The sequence below is a fragment of the Eptesicus fuscus genome, chromosome 5 (genome assembly GCF_027574615.1).
Source record: "Eptesicus fuscus isolate TK198812 chromosome 5, DD_ASM_mEF_20220401, whole genome shotgun sequence".
In the NCBI taxonomy this organism is placed as follows: Eukaryota; Metazoa; Chordata; class Mammalia; order Chiroptera; family Vespertilionidae; genus Eptesicus; species Eptesicus fuscus.
Genome location: NC_072477.1, coordinates 39,344,860 through 39,359,973, shown reverse-complemented (window position 1 = coordinate 39,359,973; position 15,114 = coordinate 39,344,860). Strand labels below are relative to the sequence as shown.

At 43.4% G+C, this 15,114-nt stretch overlaps 1 protein-coding gene across 1 annotated transcript in view; it reads right to left on the bottom strand.

Annotated features, from left to right (window-relative positions):
* TXNDC16 (thioredoxin domain containing 16) overlaps positions 1-15,114 on the bottom strand; it is an 84,856-nt gene that overhangs the window by 42,511 nt on the left and 27,231 nt on the right. The window contains exons 7-10 of the mRNA XM_054716067.1: positions 13,244-13,334; positions 9,878-10,028; positions 2,217-2,383; positions 1,773-1,830 (exon numbers count right to left, since the gene is read on the bottom strand). Of these exons, the coding sequence (XP_054572042.1) occupies positions 1,773-1,830; positions 2,217-2,383; positions 9,878-10,028; positions 13,244-13,334 (467 nt within the window). The remainder of the gene's footprint in view (positions 1-1,772; positions 1,831-2,216; positions 2,384-9,877; positions 10,029-13,243; positions 13,335-15,114) is intronic.

Sequence of the window (15,114 nt, the reverse complement as noted above, 5' to 3'; positions counted from 1 at the left end):
CTAATGGCCAACAGCAATTAAATTACTTTAGTAAACTATCCCTAACTGTACAGTAGAATAAAGCTAAAGAAAAAACTTTAAGTGTGTCTATTCTTTGATATCACATATCTTCATCTTTTCAATACTATATTCAAAGCAAGAAATTTTTTACTTCTGCAGAAACATAATGGAGCTAAAAGGAATAGGAATAAAAAAAATCAATAAAATCAAACTGAATTTATTCCAAATATACATAGAAATTGTTGTGGTAAACTTTTTTAAATATATTTTTTATTTATTTCAGAGAGAAAGGGAGAGGGAGAGAAAGAAACATCAATGATGAGAGAGAATCACTGATCGGCTGCCTCCTACACACTCCACACTGGGGATCTAGCCCACAACCCAAGCATGTGCCCTGACAGGGAATCAAACCATGACCTCCTGGTCCATAGGTCAACATTTAACCACTGATCCATGCCAGCCAGACGTGGTAAACTTTTTTACTGAGGTATAACATTCACAGAGAAAAGAACACAAATTGTAAGTGTATGGTTTGATGATTATTTTGTTGTTAAAAAATCCTCACCCAAGGATATTTTTTCCATTGATTTTTAGAAGCAGGGGAAAAAAGGGAGAGGGAGGGAAGGAGAAAGAGAGGAAGGAAGGGAGGGAGGGAGGGAGAGAGAGAGAAACATAAATGTGAGAGACATATGGATCGGTTGTCTCCTGCGCTTGACCCAACCAGGGCTGGGGAGCAATGTATTTTAAAAGCCTTAAAAATTCCCATTTCCTTTGACACATTTCACTTCCAAAAATTTAGCCAAAAGAAACAGTGATATTCAAAACAGTATACAAAGGCAGGCATCACAGCACAATAATAAGTAATTAAATATCATTTTAAGTGAAAGGTAAGATACATAGCATGATCCTAATTTTCTTTTAAAAATATATAGACACAGTGGAACCTTGGTTCTCAAACTTAATTCATTCCAAAGTCTATTCAAGAAGTGATTTGTTCCAAAACCAAATCATTTTTTCCATTAGAAATAAAGTAAACTGAATTAATCCATTCTAGACCCCCAAATGTGACCCTGTTTTAACCTTTCTTATATACAGTACATGTCTAATGTACTGTTTACTAGATAAATAAACACTTCTTTTCTTAATTTATCGAACCACCCCCTACTAGCCTTAAACTAATCACTTGCAGCATTCCTCACAGGGGTGTCCTTCAGGGCAGCATGCAGCATCTTTGCTCTTCACATATCATTGCCCCTGAAATGCCATCACTAGCTACCTGCTTTCATTTATCCTAATCAACAATAGTTTTTCTACTTCTTCAGTTGCCTGTGATCATCGTTTCCTTCACATCCTTAGCAACATTAGCACTCTTGATGGCCTCTTTATGTTTTAAAACTATGCTAAGGTGGACTTTACCAGCAACAAAAGCATTCTCTCTTTCATGTGTCGCCTGGGAGATGCTTTTTGTCATCATAAGGTATCAGCTTGAAAGGGTTATCAATTCAAAAACCGAAAAGTTTGGTTCGACAACTGAGGCATTTTTTCTGTGAACAACTTGGTCGAGAACCAACTGTTCGAGATGGGAGATGTTCAAGAAATGAGGTTTGACTGTATATGAATATGGGGAAAAAGACAAACTAACAAATGGAAAAACAGACCAAAATATAATAGCAAGTATGTTTGAATAGTGGCAATTTACAGAATTTTTCTATAATAAACATATGTTTCTTTAAACAAGCAGACATTGTAGACCAATCCACAAAATGACTAACCTCTTCTCTTTTGAAGACCACATTAGCTTGCTGAGGAATGTCCACTTCCAAAGAGTCCCTTTTTCAAAATGGAAATAAATGTTTTATGTTGCTAATCTGAAGGATAACAGTCATCCAGGATGTCAATCTAAAATAGAACTGTAAGTTCTCATACTAAAAAGAAATTTATGAAAAAAGATGACAATTTCGTGACTCAGAAATTTCATATATAAACACAAACCAAATTTTCTGAGCTCTATCTTTATATCTTCACTTAGACAAATTTTAATGTCTAAATTTTAACCATGCTAATAATTTTAGACTTCAGCTCAGCAACTTGTTCTAACAATATTAGAATCTAGTATAGATTTGAGTTTACTTACAAGTGAACAGATTACCACATTTAAATATGAGAAAAATGTTAGTGTTTTATTAAACACAGTGAATATGGCACATTTAAGATACCTTAACAAGAGCAGAACTCCTGCTTTTCCCAGAAGACGCCAAGCAATCCATTCTGCAGTTCTTCTATCAGCTTCATATGTAGCTTGTTGACTAACAATAAACACCAGAGGTAATCCTAGTTGGAGATGAACAGTTGAAACTTGCTGAGGATCTTCAGCAACTTCAGTCTTCATTTAAAAAAAAGAACAAAATGTGATAATAATGTTCCAACATTTGGATTTAAACCCTGCTGATTCTTATTAATAAAGTCACAAGTAAAAGAACAAGTCTGTGAAATAAATCTAATGTTATCAGAAATGGTCTCATAATTTCTAAGTTTAATGCTTCCAATGTACCTATTTGGTTTAAGCATTATAAAACTAACAAAATTTTATGAGGTTAAACATAAAATTACAACCCATAAGGAATAAGCATAGTATAAAGAAAAAAAAACAGTGTGGTACTGATAAAGGTAGATATTTCAAATAAAATAGAAGAGATAACTAAGGAATACATTTTTTCATATAAGAATTTCACATGTAATAACACACTACAAAACAATGAGGAACATCTGAGTTACCACAGCAGCTTGAATACACACAGCTAATTTCACTCCCTCCAGAAATCCCAGGAAAACTACAGCAGTAGGATTTTTTAGAAGAGAAAAACATACATACGTGAAGAAATGAAAAGAGAAAAGTCAGCAAAATTTTGGATGCTGGAGCACAGAATCACTGACTCTACAAAACAAAACTCTAAGCCGTGAAGGAAAGAAAGCTAAGAAACAATTCCATTTTAACTGCAGAATAAATCCTACAATGGCTCAGGAACTGTCAGTGCCTGGTATCGCTGAAGCTGGGAAAGAAATAATGGAAGAGGGATGGCAGGAAGGATCTTTTAAAGGGAGGAATAGGTAAAAACTTTGGAGAAGCAGTTAGATTCCCCTCCCCAACTCCATGAGCAGAGGAAACTGTCCCTCAAACCAGGAGAAATGGGGGGAGGGGACAGGGGATTAGGAACAGCAGAGTGTGTGAACAGCATGCCAAAAGCAGGGGAATTAAGTAAGCAAATACTGAGAGGCTACCCAGCCCCCTTCCCACTCTCAGTTCCTGGAATGCTAGCACCAGACTCTGTCTTCAGGCGGAAGATCCCTTTCTGGGGATCTTGAGTAACCCTGAGTCCACCATCCTGTGCTTCTTGGATTGCCCAGCCTTTCTAGGCTGACACCATGGTTTAGGGTTTAGATTCTCGGCTTGGCTCTCCAACCAGGCACTGATTTCAAAACTACGATTACATAATTCCTGGTAAGTATAACAAAGTGAAATAAGATCTGAAAATCTCAGAGAGAAACCAAGATGGCGGCATAGGTGAAACACCTAACCTGCAGCCGGGCACAACAATTTCAAAGGCACAACTAGAGGTCAGAACGGACATCGTCCAGAACCACAGGAGAGCTGGCGGACTGAAATGCCCACAGCTGGGGGGAAGGAGAAGGCCACGGGGACAATCGGGGGAGCCGTAAAAGCCTGAGGTATGGAGAAACTGGCGGAGACACGAGCACGCGCGCCTGCGGGGAGGATGGAGCCGGAGAGGAAGGGGCGGCTGACGGCCTGGCCTGCGTTCACTGGCAGGAAGGAGATAAAGGCTCCGGAGTGCGCTAAGCCCCGGCTCCGACTGCACTGAGCGCCAGTTCCGGGCGAAACCCTGGGAAGCCAGGCGCAGGCTGGGGGAATGAATCTGGGCTGTGGGGCGCAGGCACAGAGGAGCGGGGGAAGGCAGAGCTCCAGAGGCGCGCACGGGAAGGGGCGCAAAGGACGGACTGTTGCCTGCGCCACTGAACTGCCCTAGCGGGAAGGAGACATAAGCTCAGGACCGTGCTGAACCCCAGTTCCGACTGCACTGAACCCCAGTTCCGGGCGAAACCCTGGGAAGCAAGGCGCACGCTGGGGGAATGAATTTGGGCTGTGGTGGCGGAGGCACAGAGAAGCGGCGGCTCCAGACGCGCGCACTGGAAGGTGCGCAGAGGACGGACTTTTGCCTGCGCCACTGGGTGGCCCTGCTGGGAAGGAGACAGGGACGCCAGACTGCGCTGAGACCCAGTTCCAACTGCACTGAAACCCAGTTCCAGGCGAGAATCTGGGAGTCCAGATTCATTAGGGGAGGGACTGGACTGTTTGGCAGTGGGCGAAACTCCAGGGCGCATTTCTCTCAGAGGTGTTTGCAAGGAATACAGAGGGACACAGACACAGGAGCCTCATAGGGCGGGGCTGACAGGAAGCCAAGGTTGTAGGCTCCACCCTGTAGCTCCGCCCCAGCCAAGCTGAGCAGAAGCTTTTTCCTGCTGAGTGCCTCAGGTAGTGGCTGACCCACACTGCATTGGAGACCCAGAAACGAGGGCATCTAGTGGTTGGTGGGAGATGACACCAGATTTCAATCACTTGCATAAGGGAGGCATTCTAGAGGCAGACTCAGTGAGCGCCAAGGCATTGCTGCATCAAGACCCGGCCCACAAACATGTCTCCTGCACAGCAACTCTTCCTATATGGACAAAGAGGGTCCTCACGGCCAATTGGCCTGGAGGACAATTCCTCCCAGTGACACCAACAACATTCAAGACTTAACTGTACAAAGGAGGACCAAGATGGAGACATAGGGCGGCAGCCTGATCGTTGCCTACCACAACAATATTGAGACTACGACGGGAGAGCAGAGCAAACACCAGCCAGAAAGACCGGGGGGATGGCAGAGCAGATGCTCTACAACTAGAATAAAAGAGAGGGGTACGCAGGATGATGCTGAGGCCGGTGACCCAAAGTCCACACTTTAAGAACTATGGCTCAGGCGACACAATGGTGGCCAGGAACGTGCTCGGCACAGTTCCCCCGGCGGTCTCCGGCTGAGGGGACGGCTCCACTCGCTGCCGAGCACGGACAGACGAGCCCCTGGGAGACATGGGGTGGGAGACTCCGTGCTTGCTGACCTCCGAGTCCTTCAAGAATCTCAATGCCCCGAAGTGGCCAGGTGCGCACGCTCAGCGACTGGCCACCGTTGCAGACCCAAGGGCCGACGCAGCGACACCGGACCAGCCCACCGCCGGGCACCGGGCACACCGGAGCCTTGCCGAGCCCGCCGCCCAACGAGTTCTGCGGCAGCCGCCCTGGAGCTCTGAGAAAATGACCGAAGGAATTGCTGAGAGGGAATTGACCAACAGGAATTGGGATCAAGAAGACGAAACCCCGCTGAGACCCGAGTCCAGGCGAGCCTGCGAGCCTCTGGGCTCAGATGTGGTCACACGCCTCTGGGTCGAGGTAAGGCCTCACGCCCCTGGGTTTGGGTGAGGCCACGCGCCCCTGGGTCCAGGTGAAGCTGGATTCCGGGTTCGGGTGAGGCCATGTGCCTCTGGGTCCGGGCGAATCTGAACCCTGGGTCCGGGTGAGGCCGTGGGCCCCTGGATCCGGGTAAGGCTGGGTCCCGAGTACGGGTGAGGCCGTGAGCCCCTGGATCCGGGTGAGACCACGCGACCAGGGGTCTGAGAGAGGTAACGCGCCCCTGGGTCCGGGTGGCTTCGTGCACCTAGGTCCAGGTGAGGCCACGTGCCCCTGGGTCTGAGAGAGGCCACGCACCCCTAGGTCAGGGTGAGACCATGTGTCCCTGGATCCGGGTGGGGCCTCGTGCACCTAGGCCCGGGTGGGGCCGCGTGCCCCTGGGTCTGGGGGAGGCCAGGCGTCCCTGGGTCCGGGTGAGACCGTGTGTCCCTGGATCCGGGTGAGGCCTCGTGCACCTAGGCCCGGGTGAGCCCAAGTGGCCCTGGGTCTGGGAGAGGCCAAGCGTTCCTGGATCCGGGTGAGACCATGTGTCCCTGGATCCGGGTGAGGCCTCGTGCACCTAGGCCCGGGTGAGCCCAAGTGGCCCTGGGTCTGGGAGAGGCCAAGCGTCCCTGGGTCCGGGTGAGACCATGTGTCCCTGGATCCGGGTGAGGCCTCGTGCACCTAGGCCCGGGTGAGCCCAAGTGGCCCTGGGTCTGGGAGAGGCCAAGCATCCCTGGGTCCGGGTGAGACCATGTGTCCCTGGATCCGGGTGAGGCCGCGTGCACCTAGGCCCGGGTGAGCCCAAGTGGCCCTGGGTCTGGGAGAGGCCAAGCGTCCCTGGGTCCGGGTGCGACCATGTGTCCCTGGATCCGGATGAGGCCTCGTGCACCTAGGCCCGGGTGAGCCCAAGTGGCCCTGGGTCTGGGAGAGGCCAAGCATCCCTGGGTCCGGGTGCGACCATGTGTCCCTGGATCCGGATGAGGCCGCGTGCACCTAGGCCCGGGTGAGCCCAAGTGGCCCTGGGTCTGGGAGAGGCCAAGCGTCCCTGGGTCCGGGTGCGACCATGTGTCCCTGGATCCGGATGAGGCCTCGTGCACCTAGGCCCGGGTGAGGCCACGTGCCCCTGGGTCTGGGAGAGGCCAAGCGTCCCTGGGTACGGGTGAAGCCAGATCCTGGGTCCGGGTGAGGCCGTGCGCCCCTGGATCCATCCGGGTGAGGCTGGGTCCCAGGCCCGGGTGAGACCACGCGCCCCTTGGGTAGGGGTGAGGCCACGTGCCCCTTAGTCTGGGTGACGCCGTGCCCCTGGGTTCGGCCGAGACCAAACCAGAGGGAGTCGGACCTCCATTACCACCATTTGTCCACCATCCAGAGCTGAGGGGTCAGTGCTGACATGTACACATAAGGAACTACTGGACATTGAAATTGGGTCTCAAAAGAACTGTTGGTCCAGGGGGAAGCTCGCTACAGATTGATTCATTTGCCTGTCAGCATAACTATTATTGCTCGTCTCACATTCAGTTCTTATTAGTATATATCTAGTGACATATGATCTCGCTCATCTAGGGGAAATGATGAACAACATAGACTGAGGCACAAGAACAGAACCAGAAGCAAGGAGGCATCGATCGGACTATCGGGCCTCAGAGGGAGGATAGGGGAGGGTAGGGGGAGGGTGGGGGGGAGGGGGAGAGTTCAACCAAAGGACCTGTATGCATGCATATAAGCCTATCCAACGGTTAAGGTCAACAGGGGATTGGGGCATGCGTGGGGAGAGGGGTGGGATGGGAATGGGGGGATGAGGACAAATATGTGACACCTTAATCAATAAAGAAATTTAAAAAAAAATAAATAAATAAAAAAAAAAAAAAAAAAATAAGATCTGAAAATCTCCCTTCTCATTACCTATCTTAAAAAAAAATGTTTTTATAACAGCAAGAGAAAATTCATGAGCAGAAATTTTAGAAAAAGGGCACAACTTCAAGTCAGAATGCTGTAGCCAAAGAAGAAATACATTTTTAGTAAAGCTTGGGATGAGTCCTAATCCTGCCCCCAATGGCAAAAACAGTACTGCTATGTAGACAAAATCCTGAGAATTCTTAATAATATCTCAATATTGAAAGCAAAAGAAATGAGTCTGGAGAGAAATAGTGAAGAACTGTACAGTGAACTGATATCTTCCTTTTGGGGCTCTATGCTGAAATGGGAGATCAAAACCAATTCAGAGAGTATTCTCCCCATGGAAATAAGATAAATGCTCCTCCTCTGTATGAAGAGAAAGGAAAGACTTATGTACTGCTTTTTAAAAAACAGTGTTTGAAGCCAAAATCAAACTAAACAAAATTGACTCAAAGAACTCAGCGATGAGGCCAGTAAAACTGGGACTGGTGAGCTCTGAATCTATTTAAATGCAGAAGCAAGGCTTTTTAAAAAGTGTGAACTATGGTTACAGAACAACATAAATACTATAAATCTTAATAATGTAAAAATAACACAAAACTAACAATAATCAGCAGGGTAAGGGGAGCTGGGATGGAAATAAATGTCTGAAATTAATTTTCTTATCTTTCACAGCAAGGGGTGAATCAATACTATCTTAAATGAAAACATCGTTTTTTTAAAAAATGATTTAATCTCCTAATGTTTTTTATAATCATTTTCAACACTTAGGACAATATTTCCTAAGAGCCCTCTAATGATGAAGAAATGGTTTATCAAAAGTTCCATAATCCTGCCCTGGCCAGTAGCTCAGTTGATCATCAACCCATGTACTGAAAGGTTGCATTTCAATTCTGGTCAGGGCACATGCTGGGATTGTGAGCTCAATCACCAGTAAAGGGCATGCAAGAGGCAGCCAACAGATGTTTCTCTCTCTCCCTCCCTCTTTCTCTCTCTCTTAAAATCACTAAAAACATATATTTTTTAAAGTTCCATAATCCCTCGTTTTATACCAGTTTATTTTTCTTACTAAAAAGTACCATAGGCAATATTATATTTCCATTAATCCATTCATCCCTCTATTTGTGAATGTCTTTATGACTGTTATGATGGTTACCTAACAGCTTATTTCTGAATGATTGGAATAGGCAGCTTTAAAATTTTTTTTCTTTACACTTTGCTGCACTGTTTGAATTATTTGTAATACACCTGCACCATCTATACATATAAAAAGCCAGCAACCATAACGCTGGAATGACCGAACGACTGATCGCTATGACGCCCACTGCGGCCAGCAAACCAGCCTGATCGTGGGGTGGGGCCAGCTGGCCAACCTCCCTCGGCCCTTCCCCCCAGCCAGCCCCGCCCCTGATCAGCCTCTCCCACCCTGATTGAGGGTGGGGTGGCCGGCCAACACCCCCCACGGCCCCTCCCTCCGGCCGGCCCCACCCCAGGTCGGCCCCCCCAACCCCAATCAGGAGCAGGGCCAGCCAGCCAACTGCCTGTGGCCACTACCCCCCGCCGGCCCCACCACCCCGAATGGACTGTGGTCCCTCCCCCCACTCAGCTCTGCCCCCGATTGCCCCCCCCCACTTTGATCAAGGGCAGGGCCAGCCAGCCAACCACCCATGGCCCCTCCCCCAGGCTGCTGACCCCGGATTGGCCACCCTCCACCCCATTCAGGGGTGGGGCTGGCCAGCCCACCACCCACAGCCCCTCCCCCCGGCCGGCCCTGCCCACAATCAGTCCCCCTACCCCAATCCAGGGCATGGCCCGCTGGCCAATTGCCCTCGGACCCTCCCCCCAGCCGTCTCCTCCACCTGACAGGCCCGGCCCCGATCCACCCTGATTGGGGCCAAGCCGGCCAGACCCCCACCCTGTGCACAAATTCGTGCACTGAGCCTCTAGTTTTTATATAAAAAGGACAGTGAAAAGGCCTACTGAAGGTTTTACACGTGCTCAGGACAACCCTTTGAACTTTCAGAGAAAAGTCTGCTGATCACCAACACCTACTGAGTTTCCATAAAATTCTTCCAGGCTTATACTAAGAAAAGAGAAACACTAGAAATGCTATATTGCCAATATTTATCAACTTTTAAAATAGTGATCAAATTATTCACAAGAGATCTTTTCTTGACCATGATGTGGTCTTTGTGATCTCAGCATGGTCACAGTGCATTATAACTACCATAGAATAATTCCATTACACAAGGCTCTATTTGGGTTTCAATACAACACTTCAAGGCATGAAATATTCATTTTATGAACAATGTATCATCTCTTCTACCTTTAATAAGGATATATTCCTAAATTCCCCTACATTCAAGACATATATGTTCAAGGAAAATATATAGCTCATCTAAGTAAAATGCATATCTGTGAATCAAAGCAATAAATTTAACATATGAATTATCCAATACATTAAAATAAGACACATACCAGCAGAGGTGCTTCCATTGACTTAATAAATCGATAAATGTCAACTGTAGTCAATGGCTGTCCCATTAGTGTTCTTCTACATTGTTGGGTCAAGTCCAAGACTTCTTTACAATGAAAAAAGTAGAGATGTGCATATTTTATATCCTCCATTCTGTAAATTAAAAATCAGGGACAGACTCACTTGAAGTTTGATGTGTGATCCTTCTACCATCCAGAAAGACATAACACATCTCTTTAAGTCTTATGCTTTTGAATGAATGTTTTAGTAAAAGCCTAAAAGAGTATAACATTAAAATAAAATGGACCCAAGCTAAAGATACAGAATATTAAAGAAAATTAACTGTAATATTTTTAACAAACCACATGAGTTGTGTAAGCTATTATTTTCATGAATTCTTTCATGGTAGTTTCTAAATTGGGTTATAGGTAGGTTGACATAATATTTTTTTTTAAATAAAAGGCTGTCACCTTGAGGACAATAAGATTATCTTCAAATAGAGTTTCCTTTCTAGAGATATCTTAAATAAAGCTTTCAAACACAAATTTTCTAGGTTTAATTTAAACCCAAATCTGTTTTGAATAAACTTCAGCCAACACATGCCTTAAGATAGAAACCATATGACACTTTGTGGGAGTTTGTAAGGTTGTATCTGAAATATTATAAAACTCAGCAAATATGGCTTATAATTTGAGTTTTGGCATTCCCTTCAATATGAGAATTCAAAGATAAACTTATAGTGGGAAAGTAAGATTTGCCAAAATTAAAATAGCATTTTTAAAAGTCTTCATATGGCATTAGTAGAGTTTGGAAAATATTGCAAATTTTTTAATTTTTAAAATGTTGTTTTATTTCTTGCTACATGCTTAAACTGAGTTCCAAGGTTCACTGATTTCAATTTTAAAGCATCTCTAATAGATTCAATGATTTTAAAAAAAGATCTAAGATTTACTTAATACCTACTGTATATCGGGCCCTATGCTAAAATACAAAAGACTAAGATGATTAAGATAATTCAAATTCATGAGAGGCTTACACTAAAGGAGATATATTTAGTAAAACAATTCTAAGTTCCTGGGAGAGGGGATGGCATTTGCTCAGGTAAACGAATAAATTGGTTGGCCCTAGGTCAGGTAGCTGCCTCTGATTTAATTGAATGGGATATGTATGGGGTGAGGGTAACACCCTTCTTGGCCTATACACAGATTCTCTAAGAAGGGAATATAGGAAGGTAGCAGAAAGTACTAGTGTCGCTATGGCATGCTACCACTTTTAACACCTGTCAATGTACACTCTTATTAACCAACACTTAATTTCAAGCATACTAACATCCAACATTATATAACAATTAAAATAGTACTCTTATCCACTGTGATAGCCTCAGCAACTGGAATAATGCCTAACGCACAGAAGGTATTCAATACATATTTTTTAAATGAAAGAATAAACACATGAAAGAAGAAAAGGCATTCACCTCCCCCCCATTAGGAGACAATTCAAAGTTACAGCCAACTACTTCACCCAGAAGTGGTGTCACAGAACCACTATATTCTATCCACAGTCCTTCCCTATCATAGCAGGTTCAGGTATAAGTCCTCACCATCTTGTCATCCATGAACAAACGAGAATTCAAACGTCTCCAATACAACATATACAAAAAAAGAGAATAGCTGTACATTTTTTAATTCCCATTTTAAAAGCGGAGAAGAGCAAATACCCTTCCAGAACATTACTGTGTTTAGTCATAGGTCAGAATAAAAAATATATGTAGTCAATCTTGCTGAACAGGATTTGTAAAGTGAACGATAGGACCTATCTATAGACTCTCAGTAAATAACCACCCTTTGTGTTTTATGTGTGTCACCATTACATGCAATTATTCATTATCTAGAAAACAAGCTGATAACACAAGAGAAAGTACAAACAACTAACCCTAAGAGAAACCATGGTGCTACCATAGCATCACCATGGGGTGGAGAATAACAAGACTTCCCCTAGTCCAGGATGGGAAATTGGCCGTTGGGAGTAGCAAAGTAGCTGGCTAAACAACGGCTATTGTTTCTTGAGATTCAGTGACTACTTACAATAAAGCTTTATGGTACTGTCAGTATAACTCTCAAATTGTTAAAAACCTTAATTCTTATACAAACAGTAAACATGCATCAAAGTTTTATTTAACTCATTAATGAGGGAACCAGCAGAATGCTTAAGAAGAGACTTAAAAAAAGGAATGCTGACTGCCATACAGAGCAATAAAAATGTAACTTCTGTCCTGGTCGGTGGCTCAATGGTTAGAGCGCTGGCCCAAGCACTGAAGGGTCACGGGTTCCATTCCCGGTCAAGAGCACGTACCTGGATTGCAGCTTCCATCCCCAGCCCTGGTGGGAGGCAACCAGTCAATGTGTCTCTCTCATATCCACATTTCTCTCTGTCTCTCTCTCTCTCTCCCCTCCCTCCCTTCCACTCTTTCTCTGAAAAAGCAATAGAAAGAATGTCCTCAGGCAAGGATTAACAACAACAACAAAAAAGCACAAAAAATATAACTTCCACTTTGTAGAAACTTTATTTTCTGCCAACCCATTCCCCTTGCCCCAAATCATTTAACTTTATCAGTTTCCTATGCACTAACCTCTAAATTTACGGAGTTGTAAAATGGAATTTAATTAATTTTGTGTGATTATTATCAAATAATCACTATTTTTTGAAAGGTCAGCAAAAGGAGTCAAAAACTTGCATGGTATAAAAAGGTCACACAGTCACCATTTGGCCTTGCTTTGGTTTAATTTTCCTGAAGAGCATTTTAAAGCCAAATTTAAAGTCTTTAAAATGCACTGGTTATTCCTTGAGTCCCTAAATACTAAAGAAAAATGTAACCCTACATTTGCCCAGACAACAGTCAAAAGAAGGCCTCTACCTAAAATTGTATGCTAGGAAGTAGACCAAAAAATAAAAAAAAAATAAATAAAAAATTTAAAACAATCCATTCAAAAAAGTTATGACAAAGTAACTTACAGAACTCTCAGAAATAATTTCTGGAGCTTAATTATGAAAGCTGTTATCACCTATCTCATCACTGTGGGATATCTATTCCTACAATATACTTGGTCACTCATAGGATCACATCTTGTAGCTTAACCATATTGTTTTCATTCACCTTAGTCTAACATCACTTCTGCATATTTAAATTAATTCAGACGGTAATACAGCAAATGATTGTAATGAAGGAGACTTCAGGTTTAATTTATATATTCACATCTGCTTACAATTCCTCTTAGACAAGTACACGCTGTGAGAGCATACAGGAATGATAAATAACTAATGTGAAGTAAGTAAACTTAAAATTGTTGACATACTCCTCTCATACATACCCAATACTTTCCAAAAGGGCGATTTCTGTAGTTAAGACAAACTGGTATGTGTTCCCATACACAAAAGCAGCTTCCATGACTGCCCTGTGCTCTGAAGAAGAGATAAGAGAGAGGAAGAGTTAATTTGTGTGTCTCTACATAAACTTCTATTCTTTAGACTGCCCTACACCCTTTTGTGCTCTATTATATTTAAAGAAAAATCCTTTGCCGAAACCGGTTTGGCTCAGTGGATAGAGCGTCGGCCTTCAGACTGGAAGGTCCCAGGTTCGATTCCGGTCAAGGGCATGTACCTTGGTTGCGGGCACATCCCCGGTAGGGGGTGTGCAGGAGGCAGCCGGTCGATGTTTCTCTCTCATCGATGTTTCTAGCTCTCTATCTCTCTCCCTTCCTCTCTGTAAAAAATCAATAAAATATATTTTTTAAAAAAAAGAAAAATTCTTTGTAGGGATTTCAGTTGGGAAAATGCAAGTGGTTAAAGAAGTTATGAAAAGTCATTCCATTCAAAGTAAGAGAAGAATTAAGGAGGAGTATAAAATGAGTTATACTTGAGAATATAACATATGAAAAATCTGTGATAGCTTCTTCCTAGCAGCCGGGAAGAGAATATGAATCCACCATACAACTTTTATATGTTATACTAGAGGCCTGATGCACAAAATTCATGCAAGGGGCTTAGCCCTCACAGCCGCAGTGGCTGTCTCGGCCATTGCAGCTCCGGCTTTGTCCGGAAGGTCATTCGGCTGCCTGGTCTAATTAGCATATTATGCTTGTATTATTATAGATATGTATATCCGTTTGTTGTTTCTTGTTTAGTTTTCTTTAATAAAACTTGTTCTTAAATATAGTTTAAAGAGATAAATCATTCTAAACATTAAGAAAAAAAGTTTACCTTCCACCGCATTTCCAATTTCTTTCCAAGGGACAACTAGTTTCAACTCTTTCACTGTTTCTTTGGGTATTTACCACCAAGTCTCTAAATTACATCCTTATACTCTTATTTCCTAATTTTTTGTGTTTGTATTATCTACTAACTTCCCACTGTGGAAGATGATAAATTAGCTTGCTTCTCCAAAACCCCACTCCACAAATGTACACATTTCTATCCCCTCAATTTTCCCAATATAGTTATAATTTTTATTAAATCCATAGTCCATATTTACATTATGAGTCAGTAATTATTTACAAATGAGCCATACAGCACAAAATTAGCACTTTCCCTTTTTTAAACAACTTTTTTTCACTATAGTTATACCATTCTTTTTCTATTTTTGTATATATTTCTTACTAATTTATTCCTAAACTTTTGCATAATTGTCTAACCCTCTAATACTTCAAATATATTAGGTATACTAACTATTCCCTCTTCTTGGAGACTTTTCTGCAGAAATGTCCAATATGGACTGTTGCTACTTGACCTGCTGCACAAATTTCCTCCTGAGAACTCACTTCATCATCATCCTGGAGATCTCTTATTCTCGCTCTTGTATGAGGTCAATTGGCCTGTTACCCATATCTTCTTGACCGATTTGCTCCCTTGCTCCCATTCTCTAGCACATCTCATGAGTGAAAGTATGGAATACATATTTTTTGCGAGCTTGCATTTCTGAAAGTGTCTTTATTCTACTTTCATAACTACAGTTGTCTGCTAATAAAATTCAAAGTTCAAGTTACTTCTGAGAATTCTGAAAGCATTGCTCCATTTTCTTCATTTTACAGGGCTACAATTGAGAAGTCCAATGCCATTCTGATTCTTGACCCTTTCACTGCAAACTTCTTTTTTCTTTCCAGAAAATATGAGAATAATTTTTTTCCCAATATTCTGAAATTTTAAGATGAGATGCTTTGGTGTGGGTCTACATTCATCCACTATG